We start from the raw sequence: 19615 nt of genomic DNA, 5'->3' as shown, positions 1-19615 counted from the left end.
CTTTAGAAAATTTTGTCTTAGACATAAATTTCTTTAGAAAATTTTGTCTTAGACATAAATTTCTTTAGAAAATTTTGTCTTAGACATAAATTTCTTTAGAAAATTTTTGTGTTGACATAAATTTTTTTGACCAAGTTTTGTCTTGACATACATTTTTCAGAAAATTTTGTCTTTTATACAGCATTTTAGTACAAATTATTTTGGATTTAAACTTTTTGATAAAATTATGTCTTGACATAAATTTCATTAGACAAAATATTTAAATTCTTTTGTTAAACAGTGTAATCTTTTGTTTTTTTTTATTAAATATTACCAAAATCAAATTAATATAGAAATAAGTTTCTAAAATGAACCACCCAACTAAATATATATACTAACTAAAAACCAAGTTCCCCTTCTGCCAATTCGTCATGTAAACATGCATTTGTATTCAAGTTCATGCATGCATTACATTTATATTTTAAATATTATTGTTGCTTGATATCAATCTATTAGAAATGCATGCTTTTAGGCTTTTTTTGGCAGTAATGCAGATTTAATATTATTATAATAATAATGAATCAAATAAGGAAACAAATTTCGACTACCGACGGGGGAGGGAGAAAATGAACAAATATAAATGTCTGTTTTCTATTGATTTTAAGTTACATGTTTGTATATTGTGTTTTCAGTTGTTGTTCTTTTATTGGCATATTATGACATTTTGACGATTTGTTCATTTTTTGCTGTTTTCATGGCTTGGTAATAATTTCAATAAAAATATGGTTAAGGAAAAAAAGGAACTAATAATTTAGGCGAAATTTTTTTTTAGAAATAATTGGCAATAAAAAATGAATTTTATAAAACTTAAAAAAAGAACGAAAATTTTCTTTAGAAATTTTTGTTATAAGAGAAAACTTCTTAAGCAATTTATATCATAAGAGAAAATTTCTTTAGAAATTGATGTCACAAGAAATTAACTTTACTTTTTAGTGTATTTTACCCCCAAAAATTGCTACTGCAATTTCATAATATTTATTTGAGTTTATGGTCAACACTTTATTTCATTGTTGTACATTTACTAGATTAAACATGCTTGGGCATGCATGCAAGCATACGAGCCAGACTGAAATAAGTAGTGAGGAGACTATATGTCGTATAAAGGTATTTTAAAAACCAGGTTCATATGATAATATTAACGCAAACATAAGCCAATCTATGACAACAATAGCAACTAAATGACATAATAAACTGGGTGTTTTACAACTACAGCAGACAAGAAAAAATCATATAAAAGTGGAAATACACTGGGGATAAAAAAAATTGAAGAAAATAACATACATTTTCCTGAAAATAAAGAATAAAAGTCAAGACAAAAAGGTCGCAACAAATATTTGCTTAAGACAAAATTTTCTAAAGAAATTTATGTCAAAACAAAATTGTTGAAAGAAAATTTTATCATGATATATTTTACGTAAGAAATTTATGTCAAGACATATTAAACTAAACACATTTAAGTTCTTTCTTAATTAATTTGTCTTTAGAACAAATTTATGGCAATACACATTGAACTAAAGAAATTTATGTCAAGACATAATGAACTAAAGACATTTATTTCACGACAAAATTTTCTAAAGAAATTTATGTCTAAGACAAACTTTTTTTTAAGGAAATTTATGTCAAGACATATTTAACTTAAGAAATTGATGTCAGGAAAGTATTCTTTAAAGAAAGACAAACTTTTCAAAATATATTTATGTCTAAGACAAAATATGCTAAAGAAATTTATATCAACACATATTTAACTAATGAAATTGATGTCAAGACAAACTTAATTAAAGAAATTGATCTCAGGAAAGAAGTCTCTAAAGAAATTTTTATCTAAGATAAAATTTTCTAAAGAAATTTATATCAAGACATATTTAACTAATGAAATTGATGTCAGGGAAGAATTTTCTAAAGAAATTGATGTCTAAGGCAAAACTTTCTAAAGAAATTTATATCTAAGACAAACTTTTTTTAAAGAAATTTATGTCAAGACATATTTAACTAATGAAATTGATGTCAAGACAAACTTAACTAATGAAATTGATCTCAGAAAGAAAAAAAGTGGAAATTTATGTCTAGGACAAAATTTTCTAAAGAAATTTATGTCAAGACATATTTAACTAATGAAATTGATGTCAGGAAAGAATTTTCTAAAGAAATTTATATCTAAATGAACATTTTCTAAAGAAATTTATGTCTAATACAAAATTTTCTAAAGAACTTGATGTCAAGATATATTTAAGTAATTGATGTCAAGACAAACTTAACTAAAGAAGTTGATGTCAGGAAAGAATTCTCTAAAGAAATTTATGTCTAAGAAAAAATTTTCTAAAAAAATATCTAACTAATGAAATTGATGTCAAGACAATCTTAACTAAAGAAATTGATCTCAGAAAAAAAGTTTCTAAAGAAATTTATGTCTAAGACAAAAATTTTTAAAGAAATATATGTCAAGACATGTTTAACTCATGAAATTGATGTCAAGAAAAACTTAACTAAAGAAATTGATCTCAGGAAGAAATTCTGTAAAGAAATTTATGTCTAAGAGAAAATTTTCTTAAAAACTTTATGTCTAAGACAAAATTTTCTATAGAAATTTATGTCAAGACATATTTGACTAAAGAAATTTATGTCAGAAAAGAATTTTCTAAAGAAATTTATGTCTAAGACAAAATTTTCTAAAGATAGTTATGTCAGGACATATTTAATTAATGAAATTGATGTCAAGACAAACTTAACTAAAAAAATTGATCTCCGGAAAGAATTCTCTAAAGAAATTTATGTCTAGGACAAAATTTTCTAAAGAAATTTATGTCTAAGACAAAATTTTCTAAAGAAATTTATGTCAAGACATATCTAACTAATGAAATTAATGTCAAGCCAAACTTAACTAAAGAAATTGATGTCAGAAAAGAATCGTCTAAAGAAATTTATGTCTAAGACAAAATTTTGTACAAAAATTCATATCAAGATAAAAATTGGTAAGGAAATTTATGTCAAGACAAAAAAAAAAGAGAAAATTTTCTTGAGAAATTAATGTCTAGACAGTATTAGATTCCAATATTTCTAAATTAGGCCGTAGAATTTGTTCTCAGTTTCTGCTAAGTTGTAGTAATGTCCCTAAAAACCATAGCTATTTAGTATATATTTTCTATAGCTGTCATTTTCACCTCAATATAGTGGTTAGGGGAGTGTTTTTATTATACATATTTCTATTATATTCAGCCCCTAAATTGAGAGCAAAAACTCGACTGCCAATAGTGCTGAAAAATAGAAGCAAAAAGACAACGACCAGAAATCTAGGTTATTGTGCAAATTGCTACTACTTTTACCATGTTTGTTAACAATTTGCAAGGAAGCAAATACAGAAAAAAATATACAAAACTATCTATCTACTATCAGATAAATATTTACAATGTTGACCTATTGACATTCTTAAAGGCACAAAAAAAAAGACCACATACATATGTACAATGAAAGTGAAATGATATAATAAATTTTATTAGCTTTCAAGTAATTTGCTTGAGGAGGATGAAGGAGAAGAAACTACAAATCCTATGCTAAAGCTTTGGTTTCATATCATCTGGGGAAAGGTGTCTTTATAAATATTTCATTAATGGGTTTTGCGTCATAGTTTTTATTTTCTTGTTTTGGAAAACATTTAATTTGATTCTATAGCAATTTATGTATGTAAGTTGTCAATAGTTAAATTAATTAACCTTCAATGCTGCCCTAAGCTTAGCACCATTACCAACAGTTAGTAGTTTAGTTAATTATAGAGGTAAATTGTAAGAAATTGTTGTTGTTTGATGTTATTGAAAACGGTAGGAATTACAAATTGTTTTCGTAATAGAATAATTTAGAGGGTGTTTTAGGTGAAAAGAGAAAAAAGGAAACTAAATATAGGCAATAGTATAGATGTGATATATAAGCCCTAAAATAGGCTAAGACAAAATTTTCTAAAGAAATTTATGTCTAAGACAAAATTTTCTAAAGAAATTTATGTCTAAGACAAAATTTTCTAAAGAAATTTATGTCTAAGACAAAATTTGTCTTAGACATAAATTTTCTTTAGAAAATTTTGTCTTAGACAAAAATTTCTTTAGAAATTTTGTCTTAGACATAAATTTCTTTAGAAAATTTTGTCTTAGACATAAATTTCTTTAGAAAATTTTGTCTTAGACATAAATTTCTTTAGAAAATTTTGTCTTAGACATAAATTTCTTTAGAAAATTTTGTCTTAGACATAAATTCTTTAGAAAATTTTGTCTTAGACAGAAAATAAATTTCTTTAGAAAATTTTGTCTTAGACATAAATTTCTTTAGAAAATTTTGTCTTAGACATAAATTTCTTTAGAAAATTTTGTCTTAGACATAAATTTCTTTAGAAAATTTTGTCTTAGACATAAATTTCTTTAGAAAATTTTTGTCTTAGACATAAATTTCTTTAGAAAATTTTTCTTAGACATAAATTTCTTTAGAAAATTTTGTCTTAGACATAAATTTCTTTAGAAAATTTTGTCTTAGACATAAATTTCTTTAGAAAATTTTGTCTTAGACATAAATTTCTTTAGAAAATTTTGTCTTAGACATAAATTTCTTTAGAAAATTTTGTCTTAGACATAAATTTCTTTAGAAAATTTTGTCTTAGACATAAATTTCTTTAGAAAATTTTGTCTTAGACATAAATTTCTTTAGAAAATTTTGTCTTAGACATAAATTTCTTTAGAAAATTTTGTCTTAGACATAAATTTCTTTAGAAAATTTTGTCTTAGACATAAATTTCTTTAGAAAATTTTGTCTTAGACATAAATTTCTTTAGAAAATTTTGTCTTAGACATAAATTTCTTTAGAAAATTTTGTCTTAGCCTATTTTAGGGCTTATATATCACATCTATACTATTGCCTATATTTAGTTTCCTTTTTTCTCTTTTCACCTAAAACACCCTCTAAATTATTCTATTACGAAAACAATTTGTAATTCCTACCGTTTTCAATAACATCAAACAACAACAATTTCTTACAATTTACCTCTATAATTAACTAAACTACTAACTGTTGGTAATGGTGCTAAGCTTAGGGCAGCATTGAAGGTTAATTAATTTAACTATTGACAACTTACATACATAAATTGCTATAGAATCAAATTAAATGTTTTCCAAAACAAGAAAATAAAAACTATGACGCAAAACCCATTAATGAAATATTTATAAAGACACCTTTCCCCAGATGATATGAAACCAAAGCTTTAGCATAGGATTTGTAGTTTCTTCTCCTTCATCCTCCTCAAGCAAATTACTTGAAAGCTAATAAAATTTATTATATCATTTCACTTTCATTGTACATATGTATGTGGTCTTTTTTTTTGTGCCTTTAAGAATGTCAATAGGTCAACATTGTAAATATTTATCTGATAGTAGATAGATAGTTTTGTATATTTTTTTTCTGTATTTGCTTCCTTGCAAATTGTTAACAAACATGGTAAAAGTAGTAGCAATTTGCACAATAACCTAGATTTCTGGTCGTTGTCTTTTTGCTTCTATTTTCAGCAGCACTATTGGCAGTCGAGTTTTTGCTCTCAATTTAGGGGCTGAATATAATAGAAATATGTATAATAAAAACACTCCCCTAACCACTATATTGAGGTGAAAATGACAGCTATAGAAAATATATACTAAATAGCTATGGTTTTTAGGACATTACTACAACTTAGCAGAAACTGAGAACAAATTCTACGGCCTAATTTAGAAATATTGGAATCTAATACTGTCTAGACATTAATTTCTCAAGAAAATTTTCTCTTTTTTTTTTGTCTTGACATAAATTTCCTTACCAATTTTTATCTTGATATGAATTTTTGTACAAAATTTTGTCTTAGACATAAATTTCTTTAGACGATTCTTTTCTGACATCAATTTCTTTAGTTAAGTTTGGCTTGACATTAATTTCATTAGTTAGATATGTCTTGACATAAATTTCTTTAGAAAATTTTGTCTTAGACATAAATTTCTTTAGAAAATTTTGTCCTAGACATAAATTTCTTTAGAGAATTCTTTCCGGAGATCAATTTTTTTAGTTAAGTTTGTCTTGACATCAATTTCATTAATTAAATATGTCCTGACATAACTATCTTTAGAAAATTTTGTCTTAGACATAATTTCTTTAGAAAATTCTTTTCTGACATAAATTTCTTTAGTCAAATATGTCTTGACATAAATTTCTATAGAAAATTTTGTCTTAGACATAAAGTTTTTAAGAAAATTTTCTCTTAGACATAAATTTCTTTACAGAATTTCTTCCTGAGATCAATTTCTTTAGTTAAGTTTTTCTTGACATCAATTTCATGAGTTAAACATGTCTTGACATATATTTCTTTAAAAATTTTTGTCTTAGACATAAATTTCTTTAGAAACTTTTTTTCTGAGATCAATTTCTTTAGTTAAGATTGTCTTGACATCAATTTCATTAGTTAGATATTTTTTAGAAAATTTTTTCTTAGACATAAATTTCTTTAGAGAATTCTTTCCTGACATCAACTTCTTTAGTTAAGTTTGTCTTGACATCAATTACTTAAATATATCTTGACATCAAGTTCTTTAGAAAATTTTGTATTAGACATAAATTTCTTTAGAAAATGTTCATTTAGATATAAATTTCTTTAGAAAATTCTTTCCTGACATCAATTTCATTAGTTAAATATGTCTTGACATAAATTTCTTTAGAAAATTTTGTCCTAGACATAAATTTCCACTTTTTTTCTTTCTGAGATCAATTTCATTAGTTAAGTTTGTCTTGACATCAATTTCATTAGTTAAATATGTCTTGACATAAATTTCTTTAAAAAAAGTTTGTCTTAGATATAAATTTCTTTAGAAAGTTTTGCCTTAGACATCAATTTCTTTAGAAAATTCTTCCCTGACATCAATTTCATTAGTTAAATATGTCTTGATATAAATTTCTTTAGAAAATTTTATCTTAGATAAAAATTTCTTTAGAGACTTCTTTCCTGAGATCAATTTTCTTTAATTAAGTTTGTCTTGACATCAATTTCATTAGTTAAATATGTGTTGATATAAATTTCTTTAGCATATTTTGTCTTAGACATAAATATATTTTGAAAAGTTTGTCTTTCTTTAAAGAATACTTTCCTGACATCAATTTCTTAAGTTAAATATGTCTTGACATAAATTTCCTTAAAAAAAAGTTTGTCTTAGACATAAATTTCTTTAGAAAATTTTTGTCGTGAAATAAATGTCTTTAGTTCATTATGTCTTGACATAAATTTCTTTAGTTCAATGTGTATTGCCATAAATTTGTTCTAAAGACAAATTAATTAAGAAAGAACTTAAATGTGTTTAGTTTAATATGTCTTGACATAAATTTCTTACGTAAAATATATCATGATAAAATTTTCTTTCAACAATTTTTGTTTTGACATAAATTTCTTTAGAAAATTTTGTCTTAAGCAAATATTTGTTGCGACCTTTTTGTCTTGACTTTTATTCTTTATTTTCAGGAAAATGTATGTTATTTTCTTCAATTTTTTTTCCCCAGTGTATTTCCACTTTTATATGATTTTTTCTTGTCTGCTGTAGTTGTAAAACACCCAGTTTATTATGTCATTTAGTTGCTATTGTTGTCATAGATTGGCTTATGTTTGCGTTAATATTATCATATGAACCTGGTTTTTAAATACCTTTATACGACATATAGTCTCCTCACTACTTATTTCAGTCTGGCTCGTATGCTTGCATGCATGCCCAAGCATGTTTAATCTAGTAAATGTACAACAATGAAATAAAGTGTTGACCATAAACTCAAATAAATATTATGAAATTGCAGTAGCAATTTTTGGGGGTAAATACACTAAAAAGTAAAGTTAATTTCTTGTGACATCATTTTCTAAAGAAATTTTCTCTTATGATATAAATTGCTTAAGATTTTCTCTTATAACAAAAATTTCTAAAGAAAATTTCGTTCTTTTTTTAAGTTTTATAAAATTCATTTTTTATTGCCAAATATTTCTAAAAAAAATTTCGCCTAAATTATTAGTTCCTTTTTTTCCTTAACCATATTTTTATTGAAATTATTACCAAGCCATGAAAACAGCAAAAAATGAACAAATCGTCAAAATGTCATAATATGCCAATAAAAGAACAACAACTGAAAACACAATATACAAACATGTAACTTAAAATCAATAGAAAACAGACATTTATATTTGTTCATTTTCTCCCTCCCCCGTCGGTAGTCGAAATTTGTTTCCTTATTTGATTCATTATTATTATAATAATATTAAATCTGCATTACTGCCAAAAAAAAGCCTAAAAGCATGCATTTCTAATAGATTGATATCAAGCAACAATAATATTTAAAATATAAATGTAATGCATGCATGAACTTGAATACAAATGCATGTTTACATGACGAATTGGCAGAAGGGGAACTTGGTTTTTAGTTAGTATAGTTATAATAAGTAGGGGTGTTGTTCATTTTAGAAACTTATTTCTATATTAATTTGATTTTGGTAATATTTAATAAAAAAAAACAAAAGATTACACTGTTTAACAAAAGAATTTAAATATTTTGTCTAATGAAATTTATGTCAAGACATAATTTTATCAAAAAGTTTAAATCCAAAATAATTTGTACTAAAATGCTGTATAAAAGACAAAATTTTCTGAAAAATGTATGTCAAGACAAAACTTGGTCAAAAAAATTTATGTCAACACAAAAATTTTCTAAAGAAATTTATGTCTAAGACAAAATTTTCTAAAGAAATTTATGTCTAAGACAAAATTTTCTAAAGAAATTTATGTCTAAGACAAAATTTTCTAAAGAAATTTATGTCTAAGACAAAATTTTCTAAAGAAATTTATGTCTAAGACAAAATTTTCTAAAGAATTTATGTCTAACAACAAAATTTTTCTAAAGAAATTTATGTCTAAGACAAAATTTTCTAAAGAAATTTATGTCTAAGACAAAATTTTCTAAAGAAATTTATGTCTAAGACAAAATTTTCTAAAGAAATTTATGTCTAAGACAAAATTTTCTAAAGAAATTTATGTCTAAGACAAAATTTTCTAAAGAAATTTTATGTCTAAGACAAAATTTTCTAAAGAAATTTATGTCTAAGACAAAATTTTCTAAAGAAATTTATGTCTAAGACAAAAATTTCTAAAGAAATTTATGTCTAAGACAAAAATTTCTAAAGAAATTTATGTCTAAGACAAAATTTTCTAAAGAAATTTATGTCTAAGACAAAATTTTCTAAAGAAATTTATGTCTAAGACAAAATTTTCTAAAGAAATTTATGTCTAAGACAAAATTTTCTAAAGAAATTTATGTCTAAAGACAAAATTTTCTAAAGAAATTTATGTCTAAGACAAAATTTTCTAAAGAAATTTATGTCTAAGACAAAATTTTCTAAAGAAATTTATGTCTAAGACAAAATTTTCTAAAGAAATTTATGTCTAAGACAAATTTTCTAAAGAAATTTATGTCTAAGACAAAATTTTTCTAAAGAAATTTATGTCTAAGACAAAATTTTCTAAAGAAATTTATGTCTAAAGACAAAATTTTCTAAAGAAATTTATGTCTAAGACAAAATTTTCTAAAGAAATTTATGTCTAAGACAAAATTTTCTAAAGAAATTTATGTCTAAGACAAAATTTTCTAAAGAAATTTATGTCTAAGACAAAAATTTTCTAAAGAAATTTATGTCTAAGACAAATATTTCTAAAGAAATTTATGTCTAAGACAAATTTTTCTAAAGAAATTTATGTCTAAGACAAAATTTTCTAAAGAAATTTATGTCTAAGACAAAATTTTCTAAAGAAATTTATGTCTAAGACAAAATTTTCTAAAGAAATTTATGTCTAAGACAAAATTTTCTAAAGAAATTTATGTCTAAGACAAAATTTTCTAAAGAAATTTATGTCTAAGACAAAAATTTCTAAAGAAATTTATGTCTAAGACAAAATTTTCTAAAGAAATTTATGTCTAAGACAAAATTTTCTAAAGAAATTTATGTCTAAGACAAAATTTTCTAAAGAAATTTATGTCTAAGACAAAAATTTTCTAAAGAAATTTATGTCTAAGACAAAATTTTCTAAAGAAAATTATGTCTAAGACAAAATTTTCTAAAGAAATTTATGTCTAAGACAAAATTTTCTAAAGAAATTTATGTCTAAGACAAAATTTTCTAAAGAAATTTATGTCTAAGACAAAATTTTCTAAAGAAATTTATGTCTAAGACAAAATTTTCTAAAGAAATTTATGTCTAAGACAAAATTTTCTAAAGAAATTTATGTCTAAGACAAAATTTTCTAAAGAAATTTATGTCTAAGACAAAATTTTCTAAAGAAATTTATGTCTAAGACAAAATTTTCTAAAGAAATTTATGTCTAAGACAAAATTTTCTAAAGAAATTTATGTCTAAGAAGACAAATTTTCTAAAGAAATTTATGTCTAAGACAAAATTTTTCTAAAGAAATTTATGTCTAAGACAAAATTTTCTAAAGAAATTTATGTCTAAGACAAAATTTTCTAAAGAAATTTATGTCTAAGACAAAATTTTCTAAAGAAATTTATGTCTAAGACAAAATTTTCTAAAGAAAATTTATGTCTAAGACAAAATTTTCTAAAGAAATTTATGTCTAAGACAAAATTTTCTAAGAAAATTTATGTCTAAGACAAAATTTTCTAAAGAAATTTATGTCTAAGACAAAATTTTCTAAAAGAAATTTATGTCTAAGACAAAATTTTCTAAAGAAATTTATGTCTAAGACAAAATTTTCTAAAGAAATTTAATGTCTAAGACAAAATTTTCTAAAGAAATTTATGTCTAAGACAAAATTTTCTAAAGAATTTATGTCTAAGACAAAATTTTCTAAAGAAATTTATGTCTAAGACAAAATTTTCTAAAGAAATTTATGTCTAAGACAAAATTTTCTAAAGAAATTTATGTCTAAGACAAAATTTTCTAAAGAAATTTATGTCTAAGACAAAATTTTCTAAAGAAATTTATGTCTAAGACAAAATTTTCTAAAGAAATTTTATGTCTAAGACAAAATTTTCTAAAGAAATTTATGTCTAAGACAAAATTTTCTAAAGAAATTTATGTCTAAGACAAATTTTCTAAAGAAATTTATGTCTAAGACAAAATTTTCTAAAGAAATTTATGTCTAAGACAAAATTTTCTAAAGAAATTTATGTCTAAGACAAAATTTTCTAAAGAAATTTATGTCTAAGACAAAATTTTCTAAAGAAATTTATGTCTAAGACAAAATTTTCTAAAGAAATTTATGTCTAAGACAAAATTTTCTAAAGAAATTTATGTCTAAGACAAAATTTTCTAAAGAAATTTATGTCTAAGACAAAATTTTCTAAAGAAATTTATGTCTAAGACAAAATTTTCTAAAGAAATTATGTCTAAGACAAAATTTTCTAAAGAAAATTTATGTCTAAGACAAAATTTTCTAAAGAAATTTATGTCTAAGACAAAATTTTCTAAAGAAATTTATGTCTAAGACAAAATTTTCTAAAGAAATTTATGTCTAAGACAAAATTTTCTAAAGAAATTTATGTCTAAGACAAAATTTTCTAAAGAAAATTATGTCTAAGACAAAAATTTTCTAAAGAAATTTTATGTCTAAGACAAAATTTTCTAAAGAAAATTTATGTCTAAGACAAAATTTTCTAAAGAAATTTATGTCTAAGACAAAAATTTCTAAAGAAATTTATGTCTAAGACAAAATTTTCTAAAGAAATTTATGTCTAAGACAAAATTTTCTAAAGAAATTTATGTCTAAGACAAAATTTTCTAAAGAAATTTTGTCTAAGACAAAATTTTCTAAAGAAATTTATGTCTAAGACAAAATTTTCTAAAGAAATTTATGTCTAAGACAAAATTTTCTAAAGAAATTTATGTCTAAGAACAAAATTTTCTAAAGAAATTTATGTCTAAGACAAAATTTTCTAAAGAAATTTATGTCTAAGACAAAATTTTCTAAAGAAATTTATGTCTAAGACAAAATTTTCTAAAGAAATTTATGTCTAAGACAAAATTTTCTAAAGAAATTTATGTCTAAGACAAAATTTTCTAAAGAAATTTTATGTCTAAGACAAAATTTTCTAAAGAAATTTATGTCTAAGACAAAATTTTCTAAAGAAATTTATGTCTAAGACAAAATTTTCTAAAGAAATTTATGTCTAAGACAAAATTTTCTAAAGAAATTTATGTCTAAGACAAAATTTTCTAAAGAAATTTATGTCTAAGACAAAATTTTCTAAAGAAATTTATGTCTAAGACAAAATTTTCTAAAGAAATTTATGTCTAAGACAAAATTTTCTAAAGAAATTTATGTCTAAGACAAAATTTTCTAAAGAAATTTATGTCTAAGACAAAATTTTCTAAAGAAATTTATGTCTAAGACAAAATTTTCTAAAGAAATTTATGTCTAAGACAAAATTTTCTAAAGAAATTTATGTCTAAGACAAAATTTTCTAAAGAAATTTATGTCTAAGCCATCAAATTCTAAAGGAATTTATATCTAAGCAAAGAAATTCTAAAGAAATTTATGTCTAAGACAAAATTTTCTAAAGAAACTTATGTCAAGACAAAAATTTTCTAAAACAAATTAATGTCTAAGTCAGGAAATTTATGTTTAAGTTAAGAAGTTCTAAAGAGATTTATTTTTAAGTTGAGAAGTTCTAAAGAAATTTATGTCTAAGATAATTTTTCTGTCTTAACATAAAAAATTATGTCATGACATTAAAATTTATGTCTTGATATAATTTTTTTGAAAATTTTTGAAAAAAAATGTGTTTAACGCTGTAATAATTGTCTTTTATTTTGACATTTTGATACTGGGGGTGTTTATGGGGTAAACGTTCAATGACATGCAAAGTTGAAATATATTTTTTTAATTTTATCATGTTTTTTTGTTATTGTTTTTGATATTATGACGTTAAAACAAATATGAATTGAACTGCAAATAAAACGCCTTAAGGGTATGCTATACATGTTGTAAGCTGGTTAAATATATTTTTTTTGCAAAATGGTTAAGTTAGAAGCAAAAGGAACAAAAATCTATTGTTGTTTTTGTTTTAAGACCTTTTGTTTAAGGTTAAGTTCAATATTTGTTTGGAGTTTTGTTTTGTTTTTTTATACAATTATACACCTACTTTATGGATCAAATAATTGAAATAGCTTTGTTTTTTGTTGGCTGTCTAGTTTAACGAGAAATTAAATTCAAGGTTGTGGTTATGAAAAGTTGAAAAAAACCTTAAAAAATCTAAAAAAAGTAAACAAATCTATAAATCTGCTTATTAAAGAATATTAAAAAGTTTTTTTGAACTTGTTAACGGTTTTTTTTGCTCTGTGAGTGGAAAATTAAAGAAATTTTTATAAAAACATTATAATTTTCTTGTAAATTTTAATACACAAGTTTTCTTATTTGTTTGTTAACAAACAATATTTTTTATGATCCCTTAAAGTATACTTTAAATATTTGTTTTTGTGTAAGCAATATAAAGTATGCTGTTGTTTTTCTTTGCAATATCTTTGTCAACATTGTCAGTGAGATAATTTATGGGTCTACAAAAGAAACTTTCTTTGTTGCCTTTCTTTAACAAAGTCTAAGCATATTTTTTAAAATATTTTTGCATAAAATTATTGTCTAACTTTAAGGCTTAACAACTGCACAAAATTGTTTATTTAAAAGAATAGAATTTGTAAAATACAAAACAGCAAAAGTTTTCTTTTTTAAATGAAAAAAAAAGTAAAAAAATTGATTCTTTTTCTTTTTTTAATAAAAATGCATAATATTTCCTTGTTAGAAAGTTTCTTTTTAAAGAAAATTTATGCATAAAAATGTATTGAAAACTTTGTTTGCTTATTTGTTCTTATGTAATTCATAATTTTTTTCAACAAGAAACTAAAGTAAAAAAATGTTAAACGAACGCCTTAAAGTATGCTGCAGTTACAAATTACTTAAACAACAAAGAAACGAAAAAAAAGTTTCTTCTCCATAGGCATGACCTCCCACAAATTATACATTTACAACACGTTTTCTATATAAAAATTTCTTACGCCAAATGTCTTACTTTTTTTTTAATCAAACCAAATAAAAATCTATGTGTTTCCATTAAATCACACTAACAAAATCAACAGACAAGTGTTACTAATACGAAAGAAAGAATAATAAAATCCATATAACACCCACTAACATCATGTTGTGTTTAAGTTTTATACAATGACAACAACATAAATATCATAATAATAACAACAAGAACACAACAATAATTACATTACCAACAACATATAAACTGAAAATTTATTCAGCTTAAATGAGAAAAAACATTTTATTATTGTTTGCCAACATATAATAAGTACATAAATACATATTTACTTTAAAAGCAATGTATACATTTAGGCGTTTCATAATAGCAATTACTAGAGCATGCTCTAAAGGGTATCATAATGAAAATAAATGAGCATACTTTAAGGCGTTTCAATAAATACAAAGGGTTTTGTTAGATAAAGTAATTATTCCTTTACTTGTTGATACAATAAGAACTAGAACAGAACTAGAACAGAACTAGAACTGAACTAAAACAGAACCATAACAGAACTAGAACAGAACTAGAACAGAACTAGAACAGAACTAGAATAGAACTAGAATAGAACTAGAATAGAACTAGAACAGAACTAGAACAGAACTAGAGCAGAACTAGAACAGAACTAGAACAGAACTAAAACAGAACTAGAACGGAACTAGAACTGAACTAGAACTGAACTAGAACAGAACTAGAACAGAACTAGAACAGAACTAGAACAGAACTAGAACAGAACTAGAACAGAACTAGAACACAACTAGAACTGAACTAGAACTGAACTAGAACTGAACTAGAACTGAACTAGAACTGAACTAGAACTGAACTAGAACTGAACTAGAACTGAACTAGAACTGAACTAGAACTGAACTAGAACTGAACTAGAACTGAACTAGAACTGAAACTAGAACTGAACTAGAACTGAACTAGAACTGAACTAGAACTGAACTAGAACTGAACTAGAACTGAACTAGAACTGAACTAGAACTGAACTAGAACTGAACTAGAACTGAACTAGAACTGAACTAGAACTGAACTAGAACTGAACTAGAACTGAACTAGAACTGAACTAGAACTGAACTAGAACTGAACTAGAACTGAACTAGAACTGAACTAGAACTGAACTAGAACTGAACTAGAACTGAACTAGAACTGAACTAGAACTGAACTAGAACTGAACTAGAACTGAACTAGAACTGAACTAGAACTGAACTAAACTAGAACTGAACTAGAACTGAACTAGAACTGAACTAGAACTGAACTAGAACTGAACTAGAACTGAACTAGAACTGAACTAGAACTGAACTAGAACTGAACTAGAACTGAACTAGAACTGAACTAGAACTGAACTAGAACTGAACTAGAACTGAACTAGAACTGAACTAGAACTAGAACTGAACTAGAATTGAACTAGAACTGAACTAGAACTGAACTAGAACTGAACTAGAACTGAACTAGAACTGAACTAGAACTGAACTAGAACTGAACTAGAACTGAACTAGAACTGAACTAGAACTGAACTAGAACTGAACTAGAACTGAACTAGAACTGAACTAGAACTGAACTAGAACTGAACTAGAACTGAACTAGAACTGAACTAGAACTGAACTAGAACTGAACTAGAACTGAACTAGAACTGAACTAGAACTGAACTAGAACTGAACTAGAACTGAACTAGAACTGAACTAGAACTGAACTAGAACTGAACTAGAACTGAACTAGAACTGAACTAGAACTGAACTAGAACTGAACTATAACAGAACTAGAACAGAACTAGAACAGCACTAGAACACAACTAGAACACAACTAGAACACAATTAGAACAGAACTAGAACAGAACAAGAACTGATTTAGAGAAAAACTAGAACAGAGCTAGAAGAGAACAGTTTTCAACTCCAACTAGAGGGTTTATTTCACTTTTTAGCAAAAAAAAAAAAAAATAATAATAATACTTAATCAATTTCACCACTTACCTCATCAATTCAAATGTAATGCATAAATGTTTCCTAAAATACATATAATCCAACATATGTATAACATTATGAGATCCATCAGCATCCTTTTCACGCAACTCATCCAATATATTCAATTCAACTACGGCCTGATTTAAGAAACGTTTCTTATTGCGTATTATTTTAATGGCCACATGTGTATTGGTCTTATGATCCAAAGCTCGAATAACCTGACCAAAACTACCTTTACCTATGATTTCTAGAATTTCATAACGAAAAGCAATATGATCATGTTCAATCTGTAAGGTGTATGGAAGACGATAACAAAGAGATTTATTAAAAGAAACTCATAATGAAGTTAAAAGTTTTACTTACAATTTTATAATTGCCATTTTCATCATCATAACCTGAATTGGTGGTGGATGCTGAGACTTTATTGGAATAATTTTTATTGGCATGTTGTCCAAAATACCAGATTTCCTTATACACTCTTAGCTCTTCAAATTCCATATCAGTCAAATAATTACTATATTTTTTAACCAGCTCTGAAAGTAATAAGAATATTTATTAGATAATAAAGGGTATAGTATAGTTTTTGGCGTTTTAACTATTAGAGGTAGGCTGTGGGTTTTTTTTAACTCTTTTACTCTCTGGCTGTGCTAATTATAAATGTTTTTGTTTTTAATTTTTGTAGCGTATTTATTTTATTTGCTTTCTTTCTGTTTTTTTTGAAAAAAACAAAATTTTTAAAATAATAAAAATTCGCCTAATTAATACTTGACATTTTGTTTAAAAGCTTTTACATTTCGTTTTCTCTATTTGCCAAGCACTCTCTCGGTGAAGTGCACAGCAGAGGCAGGTATTTGTTTAATGTTGAAATATAAACCTTGACCTTAATATCCAGCTGGGAAATAGAGTTTTTACATTGAATTTGCTTTACGTTTTATTTTTTTTGGTTGTAGCAAAAGTCAACATAATTAAAACAGATGGTAAATTTAAGTTAAAAAAGTACAGCATACTTTTAGCCACCCTCAATTTAAATAAAACTAAAGCCTACTTTTAGGTCCTCAATTAATTGCGAAAGTTTTTCAAAAACAAAAGCCTACCTGATGGCGTCATTGGTGTGATACATTTCATTTCTTCTCTGGCTGAATTACCGCTACCCGTACTTGAGTTGGACTTGGTCGATGAGCCTCTCTCACCACTTGATGAATTACCATGCGAGGATACTGTATTAGAGGACACTGGTGATCCCAAATTATTGTTATTGTTGTTATTATTATTAATGTTATTGCTAATATTGCCATTCGATGGACTGCGATTGTGTAGCTGTGTGCTGTTGGTAGTTTGTTGATGTTGCTGCTGCTGCTGTTGTTGCTGCAGTGTTGCACCATGATGATGACCATTCGAATGATGATGATTACGTGAAGAGCCTCGTGTACTGCCCACATTGCAGAGAGAGGGTAAATCAAGGCGTGGATTTGAGAGACGGGTATCACGATCGCGACGACATTTGTTGTTGTCGATCTGAACCTAAGGGTTTGAAAGGATTTAGATTTGATCATGTTATTGTTTTTCTTTTCTCCCTTTTCTCCCCCCCATTACTTACCGGCATTTCATCAACTAACATTTTGCTTATGTTATATCAATTTTCTTCTAATATTTCCAGCTTTAGTTATTGCTGTTAATTTGCAATTTTTTTAAAAATTGTAATAATTTTTTACTCTTTTCTCTTACAAATTTAAATAATTATATTTGTTTGCTGTTGAAAAGTTACCGGAACCGCGTACATTGGTGTTAGGTTTGCTGCAAGTGCGTATTGCTAAAAGTAAAAAGAATTGTAAAGAAAAAATTAGAACTATTTTAAAAGCTTTAAACTTTTTCTAAAAGCTATGTTACTCATGCTCAAACAATATTAATAAATCATATTCTTTTTTAAAAAGTCTAGAGTTTTTGATTAGGATTTTGCCTTAAATATCACAAAAAGCTTTTTTTACGATTTTATAACAAAAAAACTCAAATCTTCAAAAACTTTGCAAAGCTTTTGTTAATTTTTCCTAAAAATGTACTTCAAAATAGTTGTAAATCCAAAAAATATAGTTCTTCTCATAAATTTTGTAATTTTTCATAAAAGCTCTCTAAAAGCTTTGAAAGTTTTTACGTTTTGTTTTCCAAAAATGTTATCAAAAGTATTTTAATCAGAAACTAGACTAATTTATTTTTAATTTTTTAACCTTTTTTTATAAAAATTATTCTAAAAATTTTAAAGCTTTTTCAAATAAAAGCTTTTTTATAAAAAAATGTAAAAAGTGTTTTGTTTTCATTGAATTGCAGAACTAAATTATTATCTAATGATTTTTGACGAAGCTTTTTAAAAGCTTTTAACCATTCCAAGAGCTTTTACAAAATTTTGTGTTTTTCTTTGTAAAAAACATATACATTTTAATGATTAATGGATTTTTCCATTTATTTTGAATTAAAAAAAACTTATTTAAAGCTTTTTGTACAATTTACAAAAAAAAAGCTTTTACAAATCTTTCAAAAAATAGATTGTAATATAAGTTTTTTTAAAAACAATATTATTTTTAACAATTTTATGTATTTTTTTTTACAAAAAAGTTGTCAAAACTTTTAGTAATATTATAAAAATGTTGAAAGCTTTTAATGAGCTTTAACATATTTTGATCTAAATCTTAAGGAAATTGTGTTAATAAACAAAACTATGTGATGTAAATTTTCAAGTGATTTTTTGATTGATTTTTCTATTGATTTAATGGATTTTTTTTAAAAGCTTTCGACAAGCTTTTTTTAAAGATAAGAAGTTTTCACCAAAATTTAAAAAAAAAATGTCTTTTGCTTAAAGATATTATATAACATAGTGCTATTCTGTTGATTTTAGGGTTTTTTGTAAAAGCTTTTTTAAAAGCTTTTATTGAGTTTTTAGTTTTTTTCTCTTAAAAATTTACAAAAAAGAATATTTATAAATCAATTATATTTTTAAGTTATCGTTTTTCTTCTTATAGGTTTTTTCGTAAAAGCTTTTGTGAAAGCTTTGAAAAAGCTCTTTTCAAAAATTCGCAAATTTTGTAAAAAAAATTAAAAATAATTGTCTTTTTTATATGAATAAATATTTTTAGTGATGCTTTGTTAATTTAAGTGTTTCTTACCCAAAAGCTTTTTAAAAGCTTTGGCAGTTTTTTTTTGGGGTTTTGGTTATTTTTAAGAGTTTTATAGATTTTAAAAGACAATTTTTACTGTTTTTGGGATAAAGCTTTAAACTGTTGCAAAATAATTTTTTCGCAAAAGCTTTCGAAAAGCTTTTTTTATTTTGCAAATTTTACCAAAAAAATTAAGAAAAAGTATACTTTTTAAAGGAATTAATGTTTAGCTGATTTAAGTGTTTTTTATGCGAAAGCTTTTTAAAAGCTTTGACAGAATTTTAAGGTTTTACATAAAGTTATTTAGTTTTTGGTCATTTTTAAGAATTTTATAGATTTTCGAACATAATATTTGCTGTT

General features: G+C 24.6%; 1 protein-coding gene across 1 annotated transcript; it reads right to left on the bottom strand.

Annotated features, from left to right (window-relative positions):
- Positions 1–16090: 16090 nt before the first annotated feature.
- LOC111685975 (dual specificity tyrosine-phosphorylation-regulated kinase 2) lies at positions 16091–17919 on the bottom strand. Its single transcript, XM_023448260.2, has 4 exons — positions 17707–17919; positions 17204–17630; positions 16473–16642; positions 16091–16396 (listed from the first exon to the last, which is right to left on the bottom strand). Exons 1-4 carry the CDS (start codon positions 17725–17727, stop codon positions 16115–16117), a joined length of 900 nt encoding a protein of 299 aa, XP_023304028.2. The 5' UTR covers positions 17728–17919; the 3' UTR covers positions 16091–16114.
- Between the last annotated feature and the right edge of the window lie 1696 nt (positions 17920–19615).

Source organism: Lucilia cuprina, chromosome 2 (assembly GCF_022045245.1).
Source record: "Lucilia cuprina isolate Lc7/37 chromosome 2, ASM2204524v1, whole genome shotgun sequence".
Taxonomy (NCBI): Eukaryota; Metazoa; Arthropoda; class Insecta; order Diptera; family Calliphoridae; genus Lucilia; species Lucilia cuprina.
This window is presented reverse-complemented; position numbering and strand designations above follow the sequence as displayed.

What these genes read in the sequence shown, in the direction of transcription:
- LOC111685975 (XM_023448260.2), bottom strand. Translation starts at nt 17,727, where the DNA reads ATGTTAGTTGATGAAATGCCG. An exon ending in TGTTAGTTGATGAAATGCCG is followed by an intron (nt 17,631 to 17,706) that starts GTAAGTAATGGG and finishes TCAAACCCTTAG; the next exon opens with GTTCAGATCGACAACAACAA. An exon ending in AAAATGGCAATTATAAAATT is followed by an intron (nt 16,397 to 16,472) that starts GTAAGTAAAACT and finishes TACACCTTACAG; the next exon opens with ATTGAACATGATCATATTGC.